Genomic DNA, 21,432 nt, shown 5'->3' with positions numbered 1-21,432 from the left:
TATTTTATTTTCACTTGCTACTCACAGGACAGACATGACTGAGGGAAAGAAAAGGGAGAAAGAAAAACAGCGGGGAAGAGGAACGGTGATAAAGGGCAAAAAAACAAAAACAAACAAACCGTGAGCCTTCATTTTATTGGATTCTCCCATTTAATCCAAGCTCCCTGCCCCCTCATGCCTGCCATCTTCTGGGGAAGAGATGAGAAAAGATGAGAGCCCTAGAACTTGTTATATTGAGACACCGGAAGGCTCCACTGTCCTGATCACAGACAAGAATTGCCTTGAATGGAATTAAAATGTCATTTAATTTCAGTTTTGAAAGCACGAATTATTCCTGTTGTGCAGCAAAGTGGGAACATTGTTTCAGTTGACTATCATAACCCCGGATTCCATTTCCCCCTGCTTTTTATTTCCCAACCAATTTAAAAAGATTTTCCCCATAAAATACTACAACTCCCATGATCCCTTCCTGATATCCCCACATGCATTTGGTTTCTAGGACAAAAGTCAGTTCTTGCCTGCTCCCGCTTCGTGCTGTTGCTGCGTTCAGCTCTGGTTCAGTTCAGGGACACAAGGGCGGGAAAAAAACGCTGGTTTCGCAGTGGAGCAGAAAAGCGCCGCCAGCAGCGAGCAGCCTTCTGGACCGGACCTTTAATAGTAAAACTGCGAAGAGCTATGTTACTTTTCCTGACTGCTGAATTGTTTTGATTTTATGAGCAGAAGAAGAAGCGACCAACAACCTAAAAGGTACGGCCACCTCGCATACCTCCAGTAAAGAGCTCGACGAGATTAACTTTGACATAAATAGTGCGTGGGAAAGCTCCCACTGTGTCGTCAGTTTTTGTTAGTGACTTATAGCTTTATGATAATACCTGTGAGCAAAATATCAAATATCATATATAAACAAGTTGTATCATTTATTTTGTTTATCTATTTTTAAAAATATTAAAAAATAGTCATTAATCTGTGTTCGTAGCTTGACCACACTGTAGCGTTTTTGGATGGATCTAGAGCGGCAGATGCATTTCTGGCTGCAGTGTTCGTGTGAATGGGGCAGTTTGTTCGAGAAAACAGACCTATTTCATTTGACTAAAAGGGCTAACAGCCACCAGGGATGCTGAACTTTATACAGTGTATCCTCTTTGAATGAATACACACGCAAACAGGGTCTCAGTCCAGACTTTTCCACCAGTGGATTGCAGTCTGGCCCGTGTTAGCTGCCACTGATGTGTCCGGTAGTGGTGGGCGGATCGATCCAAATATCGATAGTATCGATCCCAAGTCGGCATTGGTATCGGATCGATACTAGCCTGGTGATATCGATTCTTTACTTTGAGTTCTGCTCACTTACAACGCTGTGCTTTCGGCAAAAACTAAACAACCAGGTCGCTGGACTCACCGCTCCTGTGTCAGCGGAGAGCAGGCACACTTTGCTCCCTCTCCCCCACTCTTATGTTTCGGTGTTGCACTGACACGTGATGTGACTTAGACACTTTGGGGGTTGTTAAGTTGTTTACATATTAATTATATTTTTTGTTTTTGTTGTTGAGAATTTTAATTGTAATTTTTGTATTAGTTTAACAACAGTATTTGTTTTAATTTGTTTACTGGTTTGCGTGCACTTAAGATTAAAAAAAAAAAGATCGCCACCACGGCAGACCCGATGGCATTTTCATGCTTCGCAGCATCATTTATTCTTACAATAATCACACGGTTGTTGTAACAGTACATTCAACGGCTTCAGCTCTCCCGCTAGCAGCCGTACACATCACCACCACCAAACCTGCAGCAGCATCGCAGAACATGCCCTGCCACATACCCTCCTCGCCCACTTCACCTCACCCCGCGAGCAGGCGAGGGAATTGGCCCGGACCATCGGCGCCCCATGCCCCAGCCCAGCGACGGGGAAGTGTCCACTCTGGCGGTCGCCCGCGCCTCCAGCGGAAGCCCCGGAGCTGACCTGATGACCACCCATGACAAGCAGCAGCGGCGCCGCAGCAGGCGTGGAAGTGAGCTGGGGCTCACAGGCAGCTGGGCAGACGGCCGGCACGCAGGACTATGCAGCCTGCGTGCCGAAGTGGACAGCACGCCGCCCTCAGGCGTGGCAGGACCCCCGCGCACCTCGACCTCTGTCTCCAGCTAGGCAGGTCCCGCTGGCGCGCCAGCCTCCTGCTCACCCCTAGCCGCGCGCTGTCCACACGGTTGCTGTAACAGTAGCCTACATTCAATGGCTGCAGCCCTCCTGCTGCCAGCTGTACACATCAACACCAAAAACAACAACAGCACAAGCAGCGCACAGGTTTTAAGCCGGCGAGGCATCATTGTAGATGCAGTGAAGGTGAGTCCATCTCACCTGCAGCAGCATCGCAGACCACGAGCTGCCACAATAATAAAACGTTTTTTATTTAATTATAAATAAATTATTTCTCCTAATTATGTCCTGGGTTTTAACTAATTAGTAATACCAAAGGAAACATCACAAAAAACACTTAAGGTTATGAAAATTAATTGCGATTTAGCAATTCAATGAGCCATACACCTTATTTATTGAAAAGTATCGGTATTGGTATCGGCGATACTGGCCCGAATTTACTTGGTATAGGATCGATACCAAAATATGCAGTATCGCACACCACTAAGTGAAGATCTTTCAAAGTTCTGTGGACATTTTCTGCTGTTTTGTGTTAAACCACTGTAAATGGAGTTAATTGCCAAAAAAGACACCTAATTTGGCAAAGAGCAATTTTAAATGGCATCATTAGCACATTGTTCCCAGCATCTTGTTCAAAAGACACATAATTTATTCCCATTTCTTCAGTTAAATCTATAAAAATTGTCAACGATGCCACAGTTGACAGACATAGTATTTTTCCACCAACAAGGTGATTCCTAAAGAGCTACAAGTCTTGGCACATGTGCACTTAGTCCTTTAAAAAATCTGAGGAAACTGGATAAGTATACAATAAAATAAGAAGTCACAAGACACTCTACAGTAGGTAAGAGGTATCTGAAAATCGTGCTCATAGTAAGTAAATCTAGCAAAGACCTGAGACAGGACCTGAGAGATGAGAGATGCATCTGGGCCTTCAGTTGATCCATCTATTGTTTACTGAAGCCTCATCAGAACTGGTCTCATTAGAAGGGCGGCTGTCATACAGCCATTCTTAAGGAAAGGAAAAAGGGAGAAAAGGCTGAGGTATGCTAATTTGCACATGAACAAATCAACGCGCCCACTTCCAATTTTCCTTGAAAAATATAAGGATCCAAGGAGTGGTACAATGCTGTATATTGTTAGAGAACTCGGCTGTCAAACTCCTAAAGTTTGCAGATGACACCACTGTCATTGGCCTCATTCAAGATGGTGATGAGTCTGCATACCGGCAAGAAGTTGAGCGGCTGGTACTCTGGTGCAGTCAGCACAATCTGGAGCTGAACACTCTTAAGACTGTAGAGATGACAGTGGACTTCAGGAGACATCCCTCAACTCTGCTCCCCCTCACCATATCAGACAGCCCTGTGTCAACTGTGAAGACCTTCAAGTTCCTGGGTACAACCATCTCCCAGGACCTGAAGTGGGAGACCAACATCAACTCCATCCTCAAAAAGACCCAGCAGAGGATGTACTTCCTGAGACAACTGGGGAAGTACAGTCTCCCACAGGAGCTGCTGATCCAGTTCTACACTGCAGTCATTGAGTCTGTCCTGTGCTCCTCCATCACAGTCTGGTATGGTGCAGCCACTAAACAGGACAGGAGCAGACTGCAGCGGACTGTAAGGGCAGCAGAAAGGATCATCGGCACCCCCCTGCCCTCCATCCAGGATCTGTACCTCTCAAGAACCAGAAAACGGGCAGACGGTACAGAAGCCTGCAGACCAGGACCACCCGACACAGGAACAGTTTCTTTCCCCTCACCATCTCCCTTCTTAACAGTTGACCTGTCACACTGCTCCCACTGCCAGACTGCAACTGCACCTTATGTACATTTTGTAGTATTCATTCCACCTCATTCATTTCTGTATTTCATGTATGTAAGTTAGATTCGTTATTTATAGTTTGTTTACACAGCTTTGTGTATGTATGTGTAATGTGTATATATAGACACGTGTGTGTGTGTGTGTGTGTGTGTGTGTGTGTGTGTGTGTGTGTGTGTGTGTGATTTACATTGCTGTGCTTGAGAGCCACCATCTACCGGAACCAAATTCCCTGTATGTGTCTGCACATATACTTGGCCAATAAACACGATTCTGATTCTGATAATGAACCCGGCCAAAGTTGTCAATAATGGGGTCAGCATTGGTGCAGGTAATCCTTATGAACCAAAGTTCAGGATTTGGACTAATTCAGCAGTGACTGAACTTTCCCTGATAACGACTGTGTTGAGTCTGTTCCTTCCCATTCCATGCAAGGCCACCTGGGTTGGCTGGAAGACTGTTTACTTAGCCTAGCAGGGCGAAGGACACTGTCTCAGCTGAACTCTGGACATGCACACACATACATATACACTGATATGCACACACTCATCCCCCCTCCCTTTCCAAACGCCTTCGACACTTATTCCCTTCTGATGCTGCACCCTTTACCCACCCCTGTTGCTTGTCATGTGTTTCTTTGGTGTATTAAGAGTTTTTTCATGTGCTTTGTGCAGAGGTGTTTTTTTTTCTGTTCTCAAACTGATCTCCCTGTTGGAGCTCAGTCTGGGGGGAGTTATTTTTTTCTCCTTATCTTTCCTCATGTGGTGCATTTTCCATTGTTATACCTCTCTGACCTGTCTTTCCCATGTGATGTTTTGTGTAATGTATGTATGGTTGGAGGGTAAGATGGTGCCGCCATTGCATGCAATAGGTCGGCAGCCTTATGAAATTTCCCCTTGTGGGACTAATAAAGGTATATCAATTTAATTCAATTCAAAATAAGAGTAAGGGGGTTGTGCAGTAGTAAATTGATCACATTTTTAACGTGGATGGATGCAAACTACTTCTTTTTAAAAAAGAATTATCTATTTTTGGACAAAGTGACAAAATACAGGTACAGCATAGTACAGTCTATAGATGACAGATTCATGGCTACTACCTTAAATGATGCCTGGGTGTAGATGTTGTTTCATTTTTTTCCTCTGTCCTGTCTGTCATTCATTCTTGCAGACTCTCATCATGTTCACAGAGGTCCTACTTGCTCTGGTGATTGGTGGACTGATCTACTTCCTGGTTCAGAGGAGTAAGAATCAGGTCCTAACAACAGAGGATGGCTGGTGGGGTTCTGGAGCACCCCGTGATGCTGGGGAGGACGACACTATCCGCTCCTTCAGGGTAACCACCAGCGATCAAGAGCTGGAGGTTAGTTTTCCTCTCAGTTGGTCACACAGGATAGATGGTGCATTTGCTGCTGAGAAATTCCACCTCGCACAAATAGACTTGTACATCTTCTCTTATTTCTTGTCAGGACCTCTACAGGAGGATTGATCTGACTCGTCCTTTTCCCTCACTGGAGGACAGCCAGTTTAATTATGGCTTCAACTCGCAGTACCTGCAGAAGGTGGTGTCTTACTGGAGAAATGAGTTTGACTGGAGGAAGCAGGTCGACAAGCTCAACCAGTACCCTCACTTCAAAACCAAGATTGAGGGTGAGACTAAGCTGCCACATTCATGAAGAAGAATACTGTTGGTTGTCTCTAACCTGTTAAAAATCTGTCCAGGCATTGATATCCATTACCTGCATGTGAAACCCAAAAAGGTGCCAGAAGGGACGAGTGCTGTTCCACTGATTATGGTCCATGGCTGGCCTGGCTCCTTCTATGAGTTCTATGGATTGATCCCTCTGCTCACAGACCTGTCAAACCCACACAACCTCGTGTTTGAGGTGGTGTGTCCCTCCATTCCAGGGTATGGCTTCTCTGAAGCACCACATAAGAAAGGTGAGCCTGGGATTTCTTTACTTTGGCCACATCCCATCATCACTGTTGTAACAGTATCACTAGAGTCTTTTATCATGGTCAAAGACTTTAAAATAACCATATTTGTTGAAGGGGAAATAAAAAAAACTACCCTGCACCCAACTTGTTAATACAAGTTGGGTGCAGGGTAGTATTTTTGTTAATTGGTAAACCCTAAGCAGTCACAAAGTGTACAAAGGACATTAAATACACAAAACAGCGTAAATCCAGGTTGACCCTAATAAGCTAAGTAAGAAAGAAGGGACCTTCATCATCTTCCTATCCCAGACCCTGGAGAGGTCGCAGAGTGAAAAAATAAGAAATCAGAAATCAGGCACTTTTTCATATGTGCACACATGCACTTTTTATAAATGAGCAACATAATTAGCTGCTTCTCCACTGTGTCTCTCAACTGTAGTGGTTGGACTGCAGATGGTGGCAGCAGTACTCGCCAATTTTAGTGTAGTGCCTCATGAACCTCTTGCACAGCTAGATTGGAGTTGCCCTTTAGCTCACAGCTGAGCTCCAGATGTTAAATGTTGCAGTTGGTCTGACTGTAAGGATGAGATCCTCTCAGCTGATTCATATCAGTTATCACGATTAGATCAGAGAGACCTGGCCAGTGAGCCAGCTGGTAGAGAAAACAGGATGGTCAGTGGTTAGCAGCACTAAAATAAATGTTGGAATTCACCGTTAGTAAAGTCAGTGTGAAGGAAATGCAAGAATGCTGCGTTTTCTAACTCTGCCTCCATGTGAACAGGTTTTGATTCGGTATGCGCGGCTCGTATCTTCCACAAACTGATGAAGCGTCTGGGTTTCCAGCAGTACTACGCTCACGCTGGAGACTGGGGCTGGTTGGTCACCACCAACATGGCTCAGCTGGAACCCAAGTATGTGATACAAGAGCTACACCAAATGTACTGGGTATAAATGACGTCTTATTGAGAAATATTACACCAAATTCTGAGCATGGCGATAGTTTTCTGTAGTATACTTGTTCAAAGAACAGTAGACCTCTGTGAGGCATGCAAACATTTTTGTATTTCTGGACATCTTTTTTGTAAGCAGTTTTTTTTTTTTTTTTTTTTTGCTTCGCCCCCAGAACTGTCAAAGGCTTGCATTTGAACTTTGCCCCGCCCTCCAAGCCAGGGCTGTCCATGGCTTTGTCCATGATGCTTGGCCGGCACTTCCCTAAGCTGTTTGGCTTCACTGACTTTGATATTCAGCGATTATTTCCCTGCATGGAGAAACTGGTGGTAGAATCCATCAAAGAGACTGGCTACATGCATATCCAGGCCACCAAGCCTGACACTGTGGGTAAGAACTTGGAGAAGATGGTTTCAAGCAGCATAACCCAGTTCAAGTCTGACTGGAGAGCTTGGTTGCATTTTCCTTTACTTAATATACTTCTAATCTCCCTTCAAATTATTTTATTTGCTCAAGATTCCTAAAATATTTTGTGTACATTGAATTATATTTTACTTTCTGACCCTTGAGGTCGAGGGCTGAATGACTCTCCAGTGGGTCTAGCTGCCTACATTCTGGAGAAGTTCTCCACATGGACGAGCCATGACTTCAGGAACCTGGATGACGGAGGACTCACACGGTGAATACAGCAGAATATTAGAATATGTCCCACTAATATTAGTGGAACCCCATCCCAACTGGTGGGAGCAGATGGTTGCCCCTCACCTGAGCCTGGTTGTGCTGGAGTTTTCTTCCTGTTAAAAGGGAGCTTTTCCTTCCCACTGTTGCCAAAGTGCTTGCTCATAGGGGGTCGTCTGATTGTTGGCGTTTTCTCTGTATGTATTATTGTAGGGTCTACCTTACAAAATAAAGCACCTTGAGGCGACTGGTGTTGGGATTTGGTGCTGTATAAATAAAATTGGATTGAAGGTTATAAGAAGTTGTGAACTTGAGTAGTAGCATGCGTATTAGCAGTGCTGTCTATTCTGAAATAGGCTTGTTTCCTTAGTTTTTCAGTTGTCAGTAGTCTTATATCAGTGGGGTCATGTGTTGCAGGAAGTTCTCTCTAGATGACCTGCTGACAAACGTCATGATCTATTGGACCTCTGGCTGCATTATCTCCTCCATGAGGTTCTACAAGGAAAACTTTGGCCAAGGTCTTGATGCTCCACATGCAAAGTAAGTGAGAACAAATGCCAAATTCCCATAAAGCACATCAGCAACATCTTATTGGTTGAAAGGTGTTTGTTGTTAACAGTCTTTAACAGCTCTGTGCCACCCAACTTTGTCATTTAAAAACCTAATTTTGAAATATTCAGAATGACTGACTTGTTTAGTAAAATCTAATGCTGATTCACAACTGTCACCGTCTCCTCCCAGGATACCAGTCTATGTCCCCACGGGTTTCGCCTGCTTCCCCAACGAGTTGATGCACACGCCCAGGCTGTGGGTCAAACAGAAGTACCGTAAACTTGTGACCTTTACTCCCATGGACCGCGGTGGTCATTTTGCTGCTATGGAAGAGCCCCAGCTGATGGCAGAGGACATCCAGAAGTTCACAAAGATTGTGGAAGGGAAGGTGAAAGAGTAGAGGGTGGACTGACAAATACAGAAGTATGAATAGACATCAGCTGGGACAAAGTTCTGAGCAGTAAGTGGACATAGTTCATCTAGAATCAGAGTCTAAGCTTTGTATTTCTTATCTGAAGTGGATTCTGTAAGATAGGATAGCTCTCTAAGTGACACTATGATAAAGTCATATACAGTGTTAATGGTGAAATAATGAGTGGTGGCTGAAATTGAAAATTTGTTGAGAGGTTGGGTTACTATGAAAATCACAGCTTGTTTTCAATCTACTGTTTAGAATTTAAGGCTACACCTTTCATTCTTAAACTTGCAGTTTATTTTTATGAAATTTATGGAAAAGTTGGATGTAGTCTCTGGTGAAAACTAGAGCTTAAACCTGCATTCTTGCTAAAGGCCAGCAGGGGGTGGCAAATCTGATTAAAGAAATGATCCTGGTTGTATAGAAGTCTATGGAAAAACCGCACAGCTTGTCACTTGATACATGCACTCAGTAAAAACTTTACTGATAGGCTTTTGGTGTCAACTGAAGGTTTCATGTCTTGTTAAATATAAAATGATAGCATCTTTGCATTCTCTTTGATCTACTTGGAGTAAAGTAGGTAACAAAACAAGGTAAAATCGCACAGCTGCAATAATGATTGTGCAGAGTCTCTCAGTTTCTCAGTCAGATTTACCCTGCCCCATGATGTCTGGTTTAAAAACACCAAGATGGCAATAGTTGCGAGGTTGAAGTCAAGGTTTAAAATAGCTACAAAGTAGTGGGTGATGTGACAGTGGTTGGATCCATCTTTAATGTCTGTGATGTCTCAGTCGTCCAGGTCATCGTAGTCTAAGGAGCTTGGAAAGAAAAGCGTCTTTCTGCAACTTCCCACTCCATGAATCCAGGGGTCCGTTCACTAGTTTCTAACTTCCTTACAGCATTTCTCAGCCTCGTAGTTGTTAGAACAGTTTCTAAGCAGCTGCAGATGGGAGGTTAGGGGGCACATGGTGGGATTGTGTTGACAGCATAAACAAGGTGCCAGGCATTCCTCTGACTGATAGCACGAAACCTCTGCACTTAAGCCACAACAATAATAACACTTGATTGCCTTAAAGCTTCAGGTTATGTTTTAATTTTTTTTTTTCAGAGTCATTTAAAACTAACTTGGAAGTTGAAAACCTTTGAAGTCAGACGTCTGTTGCGACATTCCACAACTTCTTACGCAGATGATCCTTTACTGCCTTGGAGTTACTTGCCAGGGTCTGTAACGTGCATCAGATTTACATCTTGTGTCAGTTAGCTTTTGATTGGCGGCAGTTTACCCCACCTTGATGTTGGTGCAAGTTAATTTAAAATATATATTTTACTATCATGACTAGAAATTCCTCATTCGAGGCCTAACAATATAGTGACAGTGCTGCAAAACGAGTTAAATCACAATCAGAGCTCCTGATGTCTCTTTAAGAGTTTCCTTGTATATCTGCTGTTGCCTTTAAAAGTCAATAAAGATGTCAAATTCAGAACAGTAAGTTGCAATTTTGTGTATGTTGCCTTTCCAAAATCACCAGACTGACCTCTGGCTGCATTTTAAACCCAATAAAACTGACGCTGCTTTAAATTTCTGTATTTCAGTTTCAGTTTTTGACTCTCTGACACAGCTCCACTGCTAAAGACTCATTCTGAGAAGTATGTGTAAACTTTACTGTGTGTTTGCACGTTTCTGAAGTTTCTTCTGTGTAGAAATGTACGAAAGCCACAGACCCAAACTGGCTCCCAGTCTGCAGCTCATTTTGCAGTTCTAGGATTCTGTAATTCAGACAATGTTTAAAATGTCCCACATGTCTACACAGTCTGGACGTGTGATAATTCAAGTTGTGGTTGGAAATGGTAGCTAATGGGAGTGTTGGTTACATTACCACTTTGTCCAAAATTAACTTTATTGTAATTGTGCATAAGATTTTATTATTTAACAAGTTGGAGGGCCTTTAAAAAGCTGTTATTCAAGGTGGTCTTTGGTTAAGATGTGAAGCCTGAAAACTGCAACCTGGGATTAAATATTTAACAGTTTGCAAACAAACTCAAAAGTCTGATACCTCCAGATATCAGACTAAATTATATATTTAGTTGTCAACAATGGGAAAACAAGTAGCCCAGATTGTTTTGTTTTATTCCAAATCCGTGCTTTTTGGCTAACACTGAGCTTCATTGTTTGTTGTAATTATAATTGTGTTCTTCAGTAAGCAACCCAAGTCCAAATGTCTTTGGCTCTAGTGGAATGTTTTTTTTTTTCACAAGTCACTCTGACCTCTTCAGAAAATATTTTAATCTTTCTGTGCTGCCAAAAGGTGTTCCTCCAGCCTCTGTGCATGAGTTTGTGTGTTCAGTATATTTCTTTGTATTGAAACGTTTTATCGTAGTTATAGTGTGTTTGTCTGAGGCCTGTATTCACCAGCTTGAGTGAGTTTCAGCAGAAAGCTTTCTAACTTTTCATTTCCATTCACATCATTTTCTAATGTAAAATGATCAGATTATGTAATCCGCTTTCTTAAACAGTCTTTTGTGTTTGTGGGATCTAATAAGTGAGTTATGCAGATGTGCTTGTCCAGCTTTGCATTATTAAAAAGCTTATCCAGTTCTGAGTTTCAGTAATCCAGACGAGGGCTGAAATGCTCCACATGCCTGCTGTGTCTGTTCTTGCTAACCAGCTTGGGTGACCTTTGCTGCGTGTCACGTGCTTCTCTGTGAGAATAAAACCTTTGAGCAAAAAGCCTCGAAGGCAGATTTTGATTTCAGGCTCAGTTCTCCGTTTCTTACATGGAATAGGAAGCTGAGCCTCACTACTAGGGTTGCCCAAGATTTTGGATTTGACAGCTCTGACTACTTTGCTAATCCTAAACACTTGCTGGTGTGATGTACAGCATTAGCTTGCCACAAAATCAGATTCATGACTGTTCAAGTCAAAAGTACTCCAAGGCCATAAATGTATTTCTCACTGCTCCGTTACATCCCATGTCGCGCTGCCCCAGAATTCTGTTTCCAGCTGTTAGCACAGCTTTGAGGTTCCCAAGGCCCCCACAGTGCCCTGGCTCAGGACACCCTCCCAGAGCAATACTCCCCCAGGCCTGACTGCCTGCCTGCCTGGAACTCTTGGCAACCAAGCAGCCATGGGAGGATCAGGATGACCGGGCGGCTGAGATAAGGACCACATGAAGTTCCCCACATTACCTCACCCGATAAGGAAACGAGCAGAGATTCACGGAAAGCCAGAGTGAGAGAGGGATAGAGACGGTCAGACTTGGGAGGATGTCTCTGGGTGGATGGTGATTCGCAGAGAAGCAGCCCTTGTTTAAGGGTCTGGGTGGAACTGGTGTCCCACAGAAGTCTCATGAACTCTCCAGAGGAGCTTGGAGCTGCCCGCAGCGGGAAATCATCTCATTAATAACTTCATGAGATCAGATGAGCATTTCTGCTGTTCTTCACTTAACTAGTCACATCTCATATCCAGATTTGACTTCAAAAATGTGCTCACACTAGATGAAGGGATGACCTCAGATTCTGTTTTCTTTTGGGTCCAGCAAAGTACCTAGGAAAAGAAAGTATCTCTCATAGCAATCTCCAGCACTGGAAAATAAAGCTTCATCCGTCCAATGAAAACACACTGAATGTAATTTAATTTCTCGAGACTTGAAGGGAATCTACTGCAGCACTTTGGCAGCACTCATGGCAGCGAATCCTCTGGAAGGTCTCATGTTGGTTGCAGAAAACCACCGGCTGGTTTCTGGTTGTGCAGCCGAGCCGCAGAGCCGGCAGCCTCTTTCGTCCCAGAGCCCAGCCTCCCCGCATGGACACAAGCTGAGCGTACGCAGCAGTCGGGAGTCCAAGAAGTGGGTGAGTTTGAAATAATGCTCCAGGTTTTTTTTTCCTCTTCTCAAATTCAAACATGACCCTGATTTTGCAGACAAATTATGCAATGCAGTGATTGATCACTTCCAGCAGCTGGTGGGAGAGTGCAAAACCTTTCTTGCATGATATGAAGAATTTCATGAGAACATCTAAAATATGTGTTTATTTAAAGTAGCCAAATATAGTCAGTATTTTTCTCAGCTGTGGCACAGCCTCATACAATGTGTGGAGGAGCTTCCCTCTTCTGAGGTCTGGTTCAATCAGTTTGTATTAACCGTAGTGACATGGAAACGCAGAGAAACCCAGACAATTAGAGAAGGGCGCTTGGAGAACAAACAAAGTAGTCACTGTGTAACCTTGTTGACTTACATGCGAGCGGCAGCGATCATGTGTGGATGTGTGCTGATGAAATATTTGTGACTGCTTGGGTCTGTCCTGCAGGTTGACCTGTTTTCTTCTCCATTAATGCAGAACTTAAAGAGAGAGCAGCAGTGTTTTGTACACTGTCAGAGCAGCAATAATGCAGTCACAAAATCAGAACGCTTTTGTTTCTTTTAGTAATACTTGATAATCAGTCTGCAGAAATGTCAGGTTCTCGGCGTGCTCTTTGCAGCAGGTACAATCAGTGTGCGGGTCCAGGTCAAACCCCGGTTCTGGTTGTGGGTCCGCGGTCCTGAACAGGGCGCTGAGGGCTCAGCACTCCCCGGAAAACGCAGCCCGAGAGAGGAGCAGAGTACGCAACCTGCGGCAGGCCTTTCACACTCTGCAGGTACAAAACACACACACTTGCCTCAGAGCTGTTACGTTACACTGCACTCTCAGTAGTTCTGCTGTACGCCCGTCTTTGGTGACGGCTGAAAAAGAGGCTGTCACAGCAGCTTCTCCCTTCTTTGCAGGCAGCTCTACCTTCAGTCCCACCTGACACCAAGCTCTCAAAGTTGGATGTTCTGGTTCTGGCTACTAACTACATAGCTCACCTGACAGAGACCCTAGACCAAGGAGGGATGCTAACGGAGCACACGGCCTCAAGGCCGGGTGGATACCTGCATCCTGTTAAGGTTAGAAAGTGACAGCTCACTGCCTTCCATGCTATGCCCATTATTGTCTTACTCACATATATTATACAACTTGAAGACTTGCTAATTGGCCATCACTAGTCAATAATCTGTTCACTGTGCCTGCGCAAAATACTTTTAGCTACAGTCGAGTAAAAGAGGTTTTCACAGGATTCTCTGCAGTTCCTAGATGCACCTTTAGCGCTTGTTAAAAAATTCAGGTGTTTGTTAACACAGTACCACGAAGTAAGAGCTATACCTCAGAATCTCCAGGCATCAGTTAGCATGTTAAATGTTAACGTTTGTCTCCGTAAGACTGAACAAGTGTGGCTTGTTCACACATTGAGTGTAATGAGCTGTTTCAAATATAGAATGTACAGAATTTCAGAATGTGTAGCTGTTCTTAGATTAAGCCTGTGATCAGACGTCCAGCATGACTCTGGATAAATGTGTGTCTCTTCTCAGAAATGGCCCATGCGTTCTCTGCTCTACTGTGGGAGTGTGGGAGAGCTGCTGTCAGCCAGTCAGATGACTCCACCTGGACAGGACAGGACACACCCACTGAGCCCTACCTTAGAAGGAGACGATGAGTGAAAGCCTGTTTTATGCTGTTTTATATCTTTAATCGTAACCAGCTATTGGTAGCAAAGGAGACATCAAAAGACACTCATGTGCAGAGATGGGCAAATTTCAAAGGATGTGGTGCACCGCTGCTGACGTGGGCTTAAAGACGAGCAAGGCAGACATTTTTATGTTACATATAAACAATGATGTTTTTGTCAAATTACTTTTTTTAATCTAAATGCAGAAGTTAAATGAACTTTAATGAACCTGCAGCTAAGTTTTTACTTTCTGGTGTTGGATTTCTTTCTTTTAAATTAAATGTGGTCATGTGTCTTAAACAGAAAATAAAATGTGTTTGTGGAAAAAAAATCATATTCTCCCTGCAAGGAAGAGTCACCTGTTTGCTTTTTTTTTTTTTTCTTTTAAAAAAAAATAAAGTCTACGTTTGTGAGGTTTTCCTACTTTATTATTTGAATGTGTGTGTGTGCGTGGGGGGGGGGGTCTGATCACTGAGTGTTCATTACAGCAGTGCCACAGAATGTAACCGTTTACTTGCACTAGGACAGCAGCGACTCTTAACGGTTCACGCAGGTTCAATAATGTGTAGCGTAAGACCTCCTATACAACTCATCCCATCCATGCTCGACCTACCCCAGATGATCTCCTTGTAACATAAAAACACAGCGATTGTAATTATCAGAAATCACTCCAGAATAGCTCTGTGGTGTTTTTGAGCCTGTAGAGTTACTGAGCAGTAAAGTGAATATCACTCAAAATGTCCAGAGTGCCACCAGACCCCCACCAGCAGCTTGTTCACCGACCTTCCATCCCTCAACTTTTAAGTTTTAAGAGTTCTTAAGACTGCAGTAAACAGTAACGATGGAAAAGGATCCAGGTTGAATAGAAGTGAAATAAAGTTCTATTTATTATATGTTTTTGCTACAAAAATCACATGAATTCACTTTTATTTCTCCCCACCCCTATCCAGCTGCCCCACCAGTGAGGCCCACCCACAGTCTGATCGACACAGTTGTACAATACTGCAAAGACAAATCCAACAGTCCTCTGTTCATGTGACGAAATGTGACAACTACCAATTACAGTTTCAAATATAAATAAGTTGTTTCTGGGAAGCTCCTATTTGGAGACTTTAGCAACTGGTGATCTGTTCAGGTTCATGCACAGCTGGACTTACTTCAAACTAAATCATTCCAGTCTGTTGTAAGCAGTGACAAGTGCACTGGGGTCATCACACAGTTAAAAAAAGACGTTTGGTAAGAGAGAAGCAGATGTTGTATATCTGTTTGCGCCTTGAACCCCCCCCCCCCCCCCAGAAAAAACAAAACAAAACAAATGCAGCTAAAAAAAGGAAGGTGAAATTTCAGAATCGTTTATGGACGTTTTGGATCTTTTACTCTGGAGATTCAGCATCATATACTCTGTGTGCAATTATAATAACTTTATTTCTGACTAAAACCCAATCGTATGATATCCAAAGACATTCTCCCATTAAAAAAAACAACCTCCCCTGACATTAGTGTGCTGTGATTGAACAACGCTTTGAGATAAAAACACTCCCCACTTTTTTCCCACTCAAGTCATATTTCACTGACTCATATTTGTGCTGAATGATCACGATGTCATTTTAAAAATAAGAACCTGAACCAGTAAGTCACGTGGATATGTTTGTCGGGTGTAGTACAGATGGGAGACAAGACTAACTGGAAGCGTCTCCCCCTTGAACAAAATGGGCTCAGCTCCACAAGCAACAGCCCAACGTTCAAGGCTACTTCTATAAATCTGTCTGGGGCTGGCTGGGGGGGGGGGTCTCCTCGATTTCCCATGTGTAGCGATGACTAATTTGGAGCTGCCGCATTCTGACTACTACATCAGAGGTTATAGAGGGGCAAGCTGGACTATTTGGTAAAGCAACAACAACGTGAGTCTGTGAGTGTGCAAAAAAGTCAAAAAACAAACTCAAACCCTTGAAATGTTTTATTTAAGTTAGCCTGGAAACAGTGAATAATGACATGCTCATGCTGTTGTAGGAAAGTTTTTCTATCAACCGACATCAACACTTCCTTTTCTCTTTAAAGGACATGGACCACAGCTCTGAAAATGTCAAAAGTCTAATTTTATAAGTTTTTTTTTTTAAACCCACTGTTAACTTGTTTGATGCATGATGTAGTTTATTTAATTTTTTTGTAAAAAATAAATAAAGGCTAAAGTTTTTAGCCTTTATTGGTGCAGGATAATAGAAAGAAGAGCGCGAGCTCAAAGGAAGACCAGGAGAAGACACACAGCAAGTGAGCCTCTGCATTAGCCTTACAACCTGTGGCTCAACCCAGTGAGTTGAACCAAGACCTCCACAATGTCATTTCCACCTGAACTTCTTCAACTACTTTCAGGATTTTCACTTCCACTGACCACATCCAAAGTGACCCAACAACATATATCAGTGCTTGCACTTAAATGTCATCTATTTCAGAATTTATATTTTAACCACTGCTTCATTCAATTCAATTCAATTTTATTTATACAGCGCCAAATCACAACAACAGTTGCCTCAAGGCACTTTATACTGTAAGGTATACCCCACAATAATACATGCAGAGAAAAACCCAACAATCACATAACACCCTATAAGCAAGCACATTGGCGACAGTGGGGAGGAAAAACTCCCTTTTAACAATAAGAATTCTCCGACAGAACCAGGCTCAGGGAGGGGCGGCCATCTGCGGTGACCGGTTCATAACTTCTAAAGTTTCCTAAATGCAGTCTGTTCTAGTTGTTGTTACTCCACCGTGATGGAGGTGTTGTGTTCTAGGCTTGCCTGTCCATAAATATCTTGAGAGAAGTTCTTCACAAAAGTTAAGGGGAAATGTACCAGTTTGCCACCCTTTCTTTCACCAACACCCTGTAAATGTTTGGACATGTAGTAAATAACTTGCTGTAGTTTAAAAAATAAAAAATAAAAAATTGTAATATGTGCAGAAGACTATTTGGCATTATCCCTCAGAAATAAGCAAGGCCTTCCCTGAAAAAACAGCATTTCATTATTATTGAGGCCTTCACAGATGAGCAAGTTACCAGAACCATATGCACTAATAACCCCCATAAAACCATAGGCTTTGAACTGTGCCCTGGCAACGAGCTGGGTGGTCTTTCTCCCCTCTAGCCCGAAGGACATGCCCATTATTTCCAAAGATGAACTCAGAGTGTAGCTGGTTAGCCCAGAGGACAGTTTTCCTACATCTCTTCAGTCCATTCATCCCTGGCTTTGGGCCTTTTGCAGTGTGTACAAGAAATTGCCTCTGTAATTTGATTCTTTTTTAGACTATGTGCTGTAGATGATGGCGTCCACAGATTGTTTGCTACATTATTATTAAAAAAGGTGAGATGTTCCAACTGCTGTCTTGTTTTTTGCCATCTCTGTCTGACCATTTTAAAAATGTGTTGCTGTTATCAATATCAGAATGAGCGTCAAACTCATAATTAGATTTTTTGGTTTTACAATATTTTCTCTTAAGTATGGACAGATGGGGCTAAAATAATTTTATTGGATTCTGTTCATTTATTATGTGTGAGTTTAGATGGTGTCCCATCTCTTCTGATGGTGGTTTTATCTTAGGTGTACTTAAAGTAATACATACACTGCATCAGAACGCCTACACTCGATGGAACAACTCCATGTACAGGCCAGTGAGAGCCCTTAAAGTACACTCTGTATGTGTGTGTGTGTGTTTGTCCATGCTTCCTTCTAAAGACAGCTATTTATGCCATTGGAAGAGCTTCAACAAAGTGTGTATCCAAAGTGTCTACCCCCTCACCGCCTCATGCTGGGAGATAATAGACATATTTTTACTATCTTGTGCTCATTATGGCCGGTACATGCTGATTACGGGCTCGATTTATGAAGCTCTGAGGCCACACTCCCCTTTACTTTGGCTGGACCTCTGCTGGAACTGTATGGAAGTCCAGGGAGATCACAATGAGCAGGAGGAGGAAGAAGATGAGTGGAGAGGAGGATGATGGAGTAGAAGGGAGGGTAGAGGAGAAGAGTGTGAGAGTAGAGAGAGTGGGATAAAAGATAAATACAGAACAAGAACAAAGGACAGGAGAAGAGAGCAAAAAAAAATGGATAGGAAATAATAAGACAGGGAGATTTGGGGGGGGGGGGGGGGGGGGGGTAGTAGAAGAAAAGCATGATGCTCTGCAATTATTCTTTTTTGCTTCAGCGTCTGCTTCTGGATCACATTTGATCAGTCTCAGATAACACAATGCTCAACTCAAAGTTATGCTTACAATTGAGCATAAGTGAATTATCACCAAGCTAAACTTGCAGGATTAATCCTGGATACATGATCTAATAATTAACAGGACATCTTTCATTCTCTTTAATTTTATATTTAACTGTGCTTTTAACTTCCGCAGAGTTTTTCTGCGCTCAAACCAGCGTTCCTCCCTGTCCAGGATGTTACATCCTCATCACTGAAAGAGTGTCGACTGGCCTGTAGGTGTAAATAGACTGCAGAGTCCTGGCCTGAGGAGGTAGCTCTTCTGTGTTGTGCCATCCGCTTCGCCATCCAGAGGTTGTTTGGTTTCCCTGATGTATGAATCCTGGCAATCCTCCTGGCACTTACCAGCATACACTATGTTACTCTGTTTGTGTCGAGGGACCCGATCCTTGGGGTGGACCAATTTTTGGCGCAACATGTTTTGGGGTTTAACAGCCACTGAGATGCGGTGTTTGGAAAAAATGCGTCTCAACTGTTCCGATACTCCTGACACGTACGGGATCACTACAGGTTTTCGCTTAGTCAGCGCTGGTCCTTCTCTCCTGGATCGGCTGGAGCTTTCTTTTGGAGCCTTCCCAGCTTTGACAAAAGTCCAGCTGGGATAACCACATTTACTCAGGGCCTTCTTGATGTGCTGTTCTTCTGCTTCCCTGGCCGCTGTGTCTGTGGGGATGGTGTTCGCTCTATGTTGTAGCGTCCTGATGACACCCAGTTTATGCTCCAGTGGATGATGAGAGTCAGACCTTAAATACTGATCCGTATGCGTAGGTTTCCAGTACACATCAACTTTTAGATGTCCCCCATTACTGATGGAAATCTCACAGTCTAAAAAGGCTAACCTGCCACTTTTCATATCCTCCCTGGTGAATTTGATGTGTTGATCCACCGAGTTAATGTGATCCGTGAATTGTGGTACGTCGTGAGATTTGATTTTCACCCAAGTGTCATCCACATACCTGAACCAGTGACTTGGTGATTTTCCAGGGTAGGACAACAGAACCCTTTTTTCCACTTCTTCCATGTACAAATTGGCCACGATGGGTGAAACTGGGGCACACCCATGTTTCTGCCTGTAGTACTGACCCCTGTTTGTGAAGTAGGTTGAACGAAGACACAGTTCCACAAGCAAACACACTTAGTCGATGCTGAGAGTGGTCCTGTTGCTGAGGATGGGGTCATCCTGTAATCTCTTACAAACTACCTCCAACACTTCCGTGACTGGGATGCAAGTGAAGAGAGATGTAACGGCGTACGAAACAATTGTTTCATTTGCCTCCATAATGACATCTCTCACCTTCTCAATGAAATCCAGGGTGTTTGATGTATTTTCATGTACTTTCATGTTTATGTATCTTCAGTAAACCATACAGACTTGGTGTAGATTCCCCTGGGTATAGCCTGTGGTACGAGGTCCGGTCAATAGCATTGTCTCGTTCTAACTGTTTCAGACAATATATCACCCTCTTCCTGTAACCACTTCCTGGGTATTGTTTCAGTAAGTATTTTCATCACTGAGCAGTGACAACATTTTCTCATGATAGTCTTTCTGGTTTAGCAATACTGTGCACCCACCCTTGTCTGTCGGAAGGATGATAATGTTGTTGTTATTACTAAGTGATGTGAGTGTCTTCCTCTTCTCCATGCTGATGTTGGATGCTGGGGGCTTTGCATTGCTGAGACAGGCCAAAACCTTTGTCCGTAGTTGCTCTGCTTCCACTTCTGCAATATTGTTGTTTCAAATTGCTGTTTCTGTGGCTGTGATCAGTTCCACTAGCGGGATTTGTCTTGGCGTGACAGCAAAATTCAGCCCTTTAGCAAGGATGTTTTTCTCTGTTTGGGTGAGCTGTCTGTCAGACAAATTCTTCACCCACTTGTTCACATCCTCGGTGTCGCATCCTTCTCTGTTCTGGCCATTGAGGACACTCTCTGTATTTTGCTGTGGTTCCTGACGTACAACAAGTAAGTCAAACTTCCTTTGTTGCCTGGTTTTAGACTTTTTGTGCTGTGCTAGACGAGCCTTCTCAGTGAAATCAAACACCTTTTTAAGAGTACTTTCATCTAGAAGAATCGTAAGTCTTTGTCAGATCCACTCCTCGTGAGATTAAGCAGCTGGTGCTGTGCCCTCTGGAGGATTTTTGTTGCCCGGAAGCCTTTAACTGAAGAGCTCATTTGCAGACTTTTAGGAGTAATCCTGTATTGTCTGCATCTGAGGCTGAATCTCAGGTGGTTTCTGCAATCCACATTCTTACATGCTGTTTGCTCATACTGACGTACAAGCTTTAGGCAGTCCTTGCCAAAGTGGGTTAAAATGTCTTGATGCATTCTCAATCATCCAGGTAAGTAAATCTCCAAAAGATGATTCTGTTCGTCTGGACGTAGCGTTTTCAGGGGGAGAAACGCTTCGTCACTCATTCAAGTGACTTCTTCAGTCTCAGCTGACACTTATGGCCATTGATCAGTGGTCTTTGGTCAGTGGTTGTTGATCAATGATCGTGAGAATTTGCATAATCATGTTGAAGGAACTGACCTCCCAGCCCATTGTTCTTTCAGTGGGCTGGTTTCAGTCATTATGCAAATGTACTGTTTATAAGATTGGCAAAACCTGCAGTCAGCTGAGGTTGAAGAAGTCACTTGGATGAGTGACGAAACATTTCTCCCACTGAAAACGCTACGTCCAGATGAACAGAATCAACTTTTGGAGATGATTCACCTCAGGATCTTCTTGATGCATTCTCAGTTTTTAAGGATAAGCTTAACATTTCTGTCAGTGCTGTTTTTTTCTAGCCACGTACATAAAATGCGATTAGTCAGGATACAGATGTCCTCCCCAGCCACTATATTGAAATGCAGTGGGGGAGCACATCAGCTTCCACAAACTGCAAACTGGGTTTTTTCTACCAAATAACCTCCCAAATTACAGACTGTACCTTTAAGCTGAAAGGCTCAGTAAGGCATGTCAGTAAGTACTGAGAGTATAAGCCTTATCAAACTAAGAGCTGCAGCTAAACTTTATGGCTTAATGAGGCTTAATATCAGCTGAGATAATGAGATCCAGAAAAACGCCTATCACATAGCAATACTTAGACCAGCGGTCCCCAACCCCCGGGCCTCGGACCGGTACCGGGCCGCGAGAGTTGAGGCTCAGGTGT

The 21,432-nt window shown here is 43.3% G+C and overlaps 2 protein-coding genes across 3 annotated transcripts; both read left to right on the top strand.

Annotated features, from left to right (window-relative positions):
• The first annotated feature begins 532 nt into the window (after positions 1-532).
• On the top strand, positions 533-10,081 carry ephx1 (epoxide hydrolase 1, microsomal (xenobiotic)). 2 transcript variants are annotated; one of them, XR_013971569.1, is made up of 10 exons: positions 533-747; positions 5,143-5,334; positions 5,441-5,621; positions 5,694-5,912; positions 6,691-6,820; positions 7,033-7,247; positions 7,428-7,536; positions 7,953-8,075; positions 8,277-8,547; positions 9,611-10,081. XR_013971569.1 is itself a non-coding variant. In XM_080881788.1 (9 exons), the coding sequence occupies exons 2-9, from the start codon at positions 5,152-5,154 to the stop codon at positions 8,485-8,487; spliced, it is 1,371 nt and encodes a 456-aa protein (XP_080737914.1). In that variant the 5' UTR covers positions 533-747; positions 5,143-5,151; the 3' UTR covers positions 8,488-10,080. The 2 variants fall into 2 exon arrangements, 1 of the variants encoding a protein (XP_080737914.1); XM_080881788.1 differs by having other exon boundaries at positions 8,277-10,080.
• Positions 10,082-10,358: 277 nt separating this feature from the next.
• Positions 10,359-14,370, top strand: tcf23 (transcription factor 23). The gene is made up of 4 exons (XM_080881789.1): positions 10,359-12,351; positions 12,980-13,135; positions 13,263-13,424; positions 13,887-14,370. The coding sequence occupies exons 1-4, from the start codon at positions 12,184-12,186 to the stop codon at positions 14,013-14,015; spliced, it is 615 nt and encodes a 204-aa protein (XP_080737915.1). The 5' UTR covers positions 10,359-12,183; the 3' UTR covers positions 14,016-14,370.
• Positions 14,371-21,432: the final 7,062 nt, after the last annotated feature.

Source organism: Rhamphochromis sp. 'chilingali' (genome assembly GCF_963969265.1).
Source record: "Rhamphochromis sp. 'chilingali' genome assembly, chromosome: 5".
NCBI classification, from domain to species: domain Eukaryota; kingdom Metazoa; phylum Chordata; class Actinopteri; order Cichliformes; family Cichlidae; genus Rhamphochromis; species Rhamphochromis sp. 'chilingali'.
The sequence above is the reverse complement of the archived record's forward strand: the minus strand, read 5'-3'. Positions and strand labels throughout refer to the sequence as shown.

Coding starts and splice junctions, on each gene's coding strand:
- ephx1 (XM_080881788.1), top strand. CDS start 5,152: ATGTTCACAGAGGTCCTACTTGCTCTGGTGATTGGTGGACTGATCTAC. Junction 5,913..6,690: donor TGAAGCACCACATAAGAAAG/GTGAGCCTGGGA, acceptor CCATGTGAACAG/GTTTTGATTCGGTATGCGCG. Junction 8,076..8,276: donor CTTGATGCTCCACATGCAAA/GTAAGTGAGAAC, acceptor GTCTCCTCCCAG/GATACCAGTCTATGTCCCCA.
- tcf23 (XM_080881789.1), top strand. CDS start 12,184: ATGGCAGCGAATCCTCTGGAAGGTCTCATGTTGGTTGCAGAAAACCAC. Junction 12,352..12,979: donor GTCGGGAGTCCAAGAAGTGG/GTGAGTTTGAAA, acceptor TGCTCTTTGCAG/CAGGTACAATCAGTGTGCGG. Junction 13,136..13,262: donor AGGCCTTTCACACTCTGCAG/GTACAAAACACA, acceptor CCTTCTTTGCAG/GCAGCTCTACCTTCAGTCCC.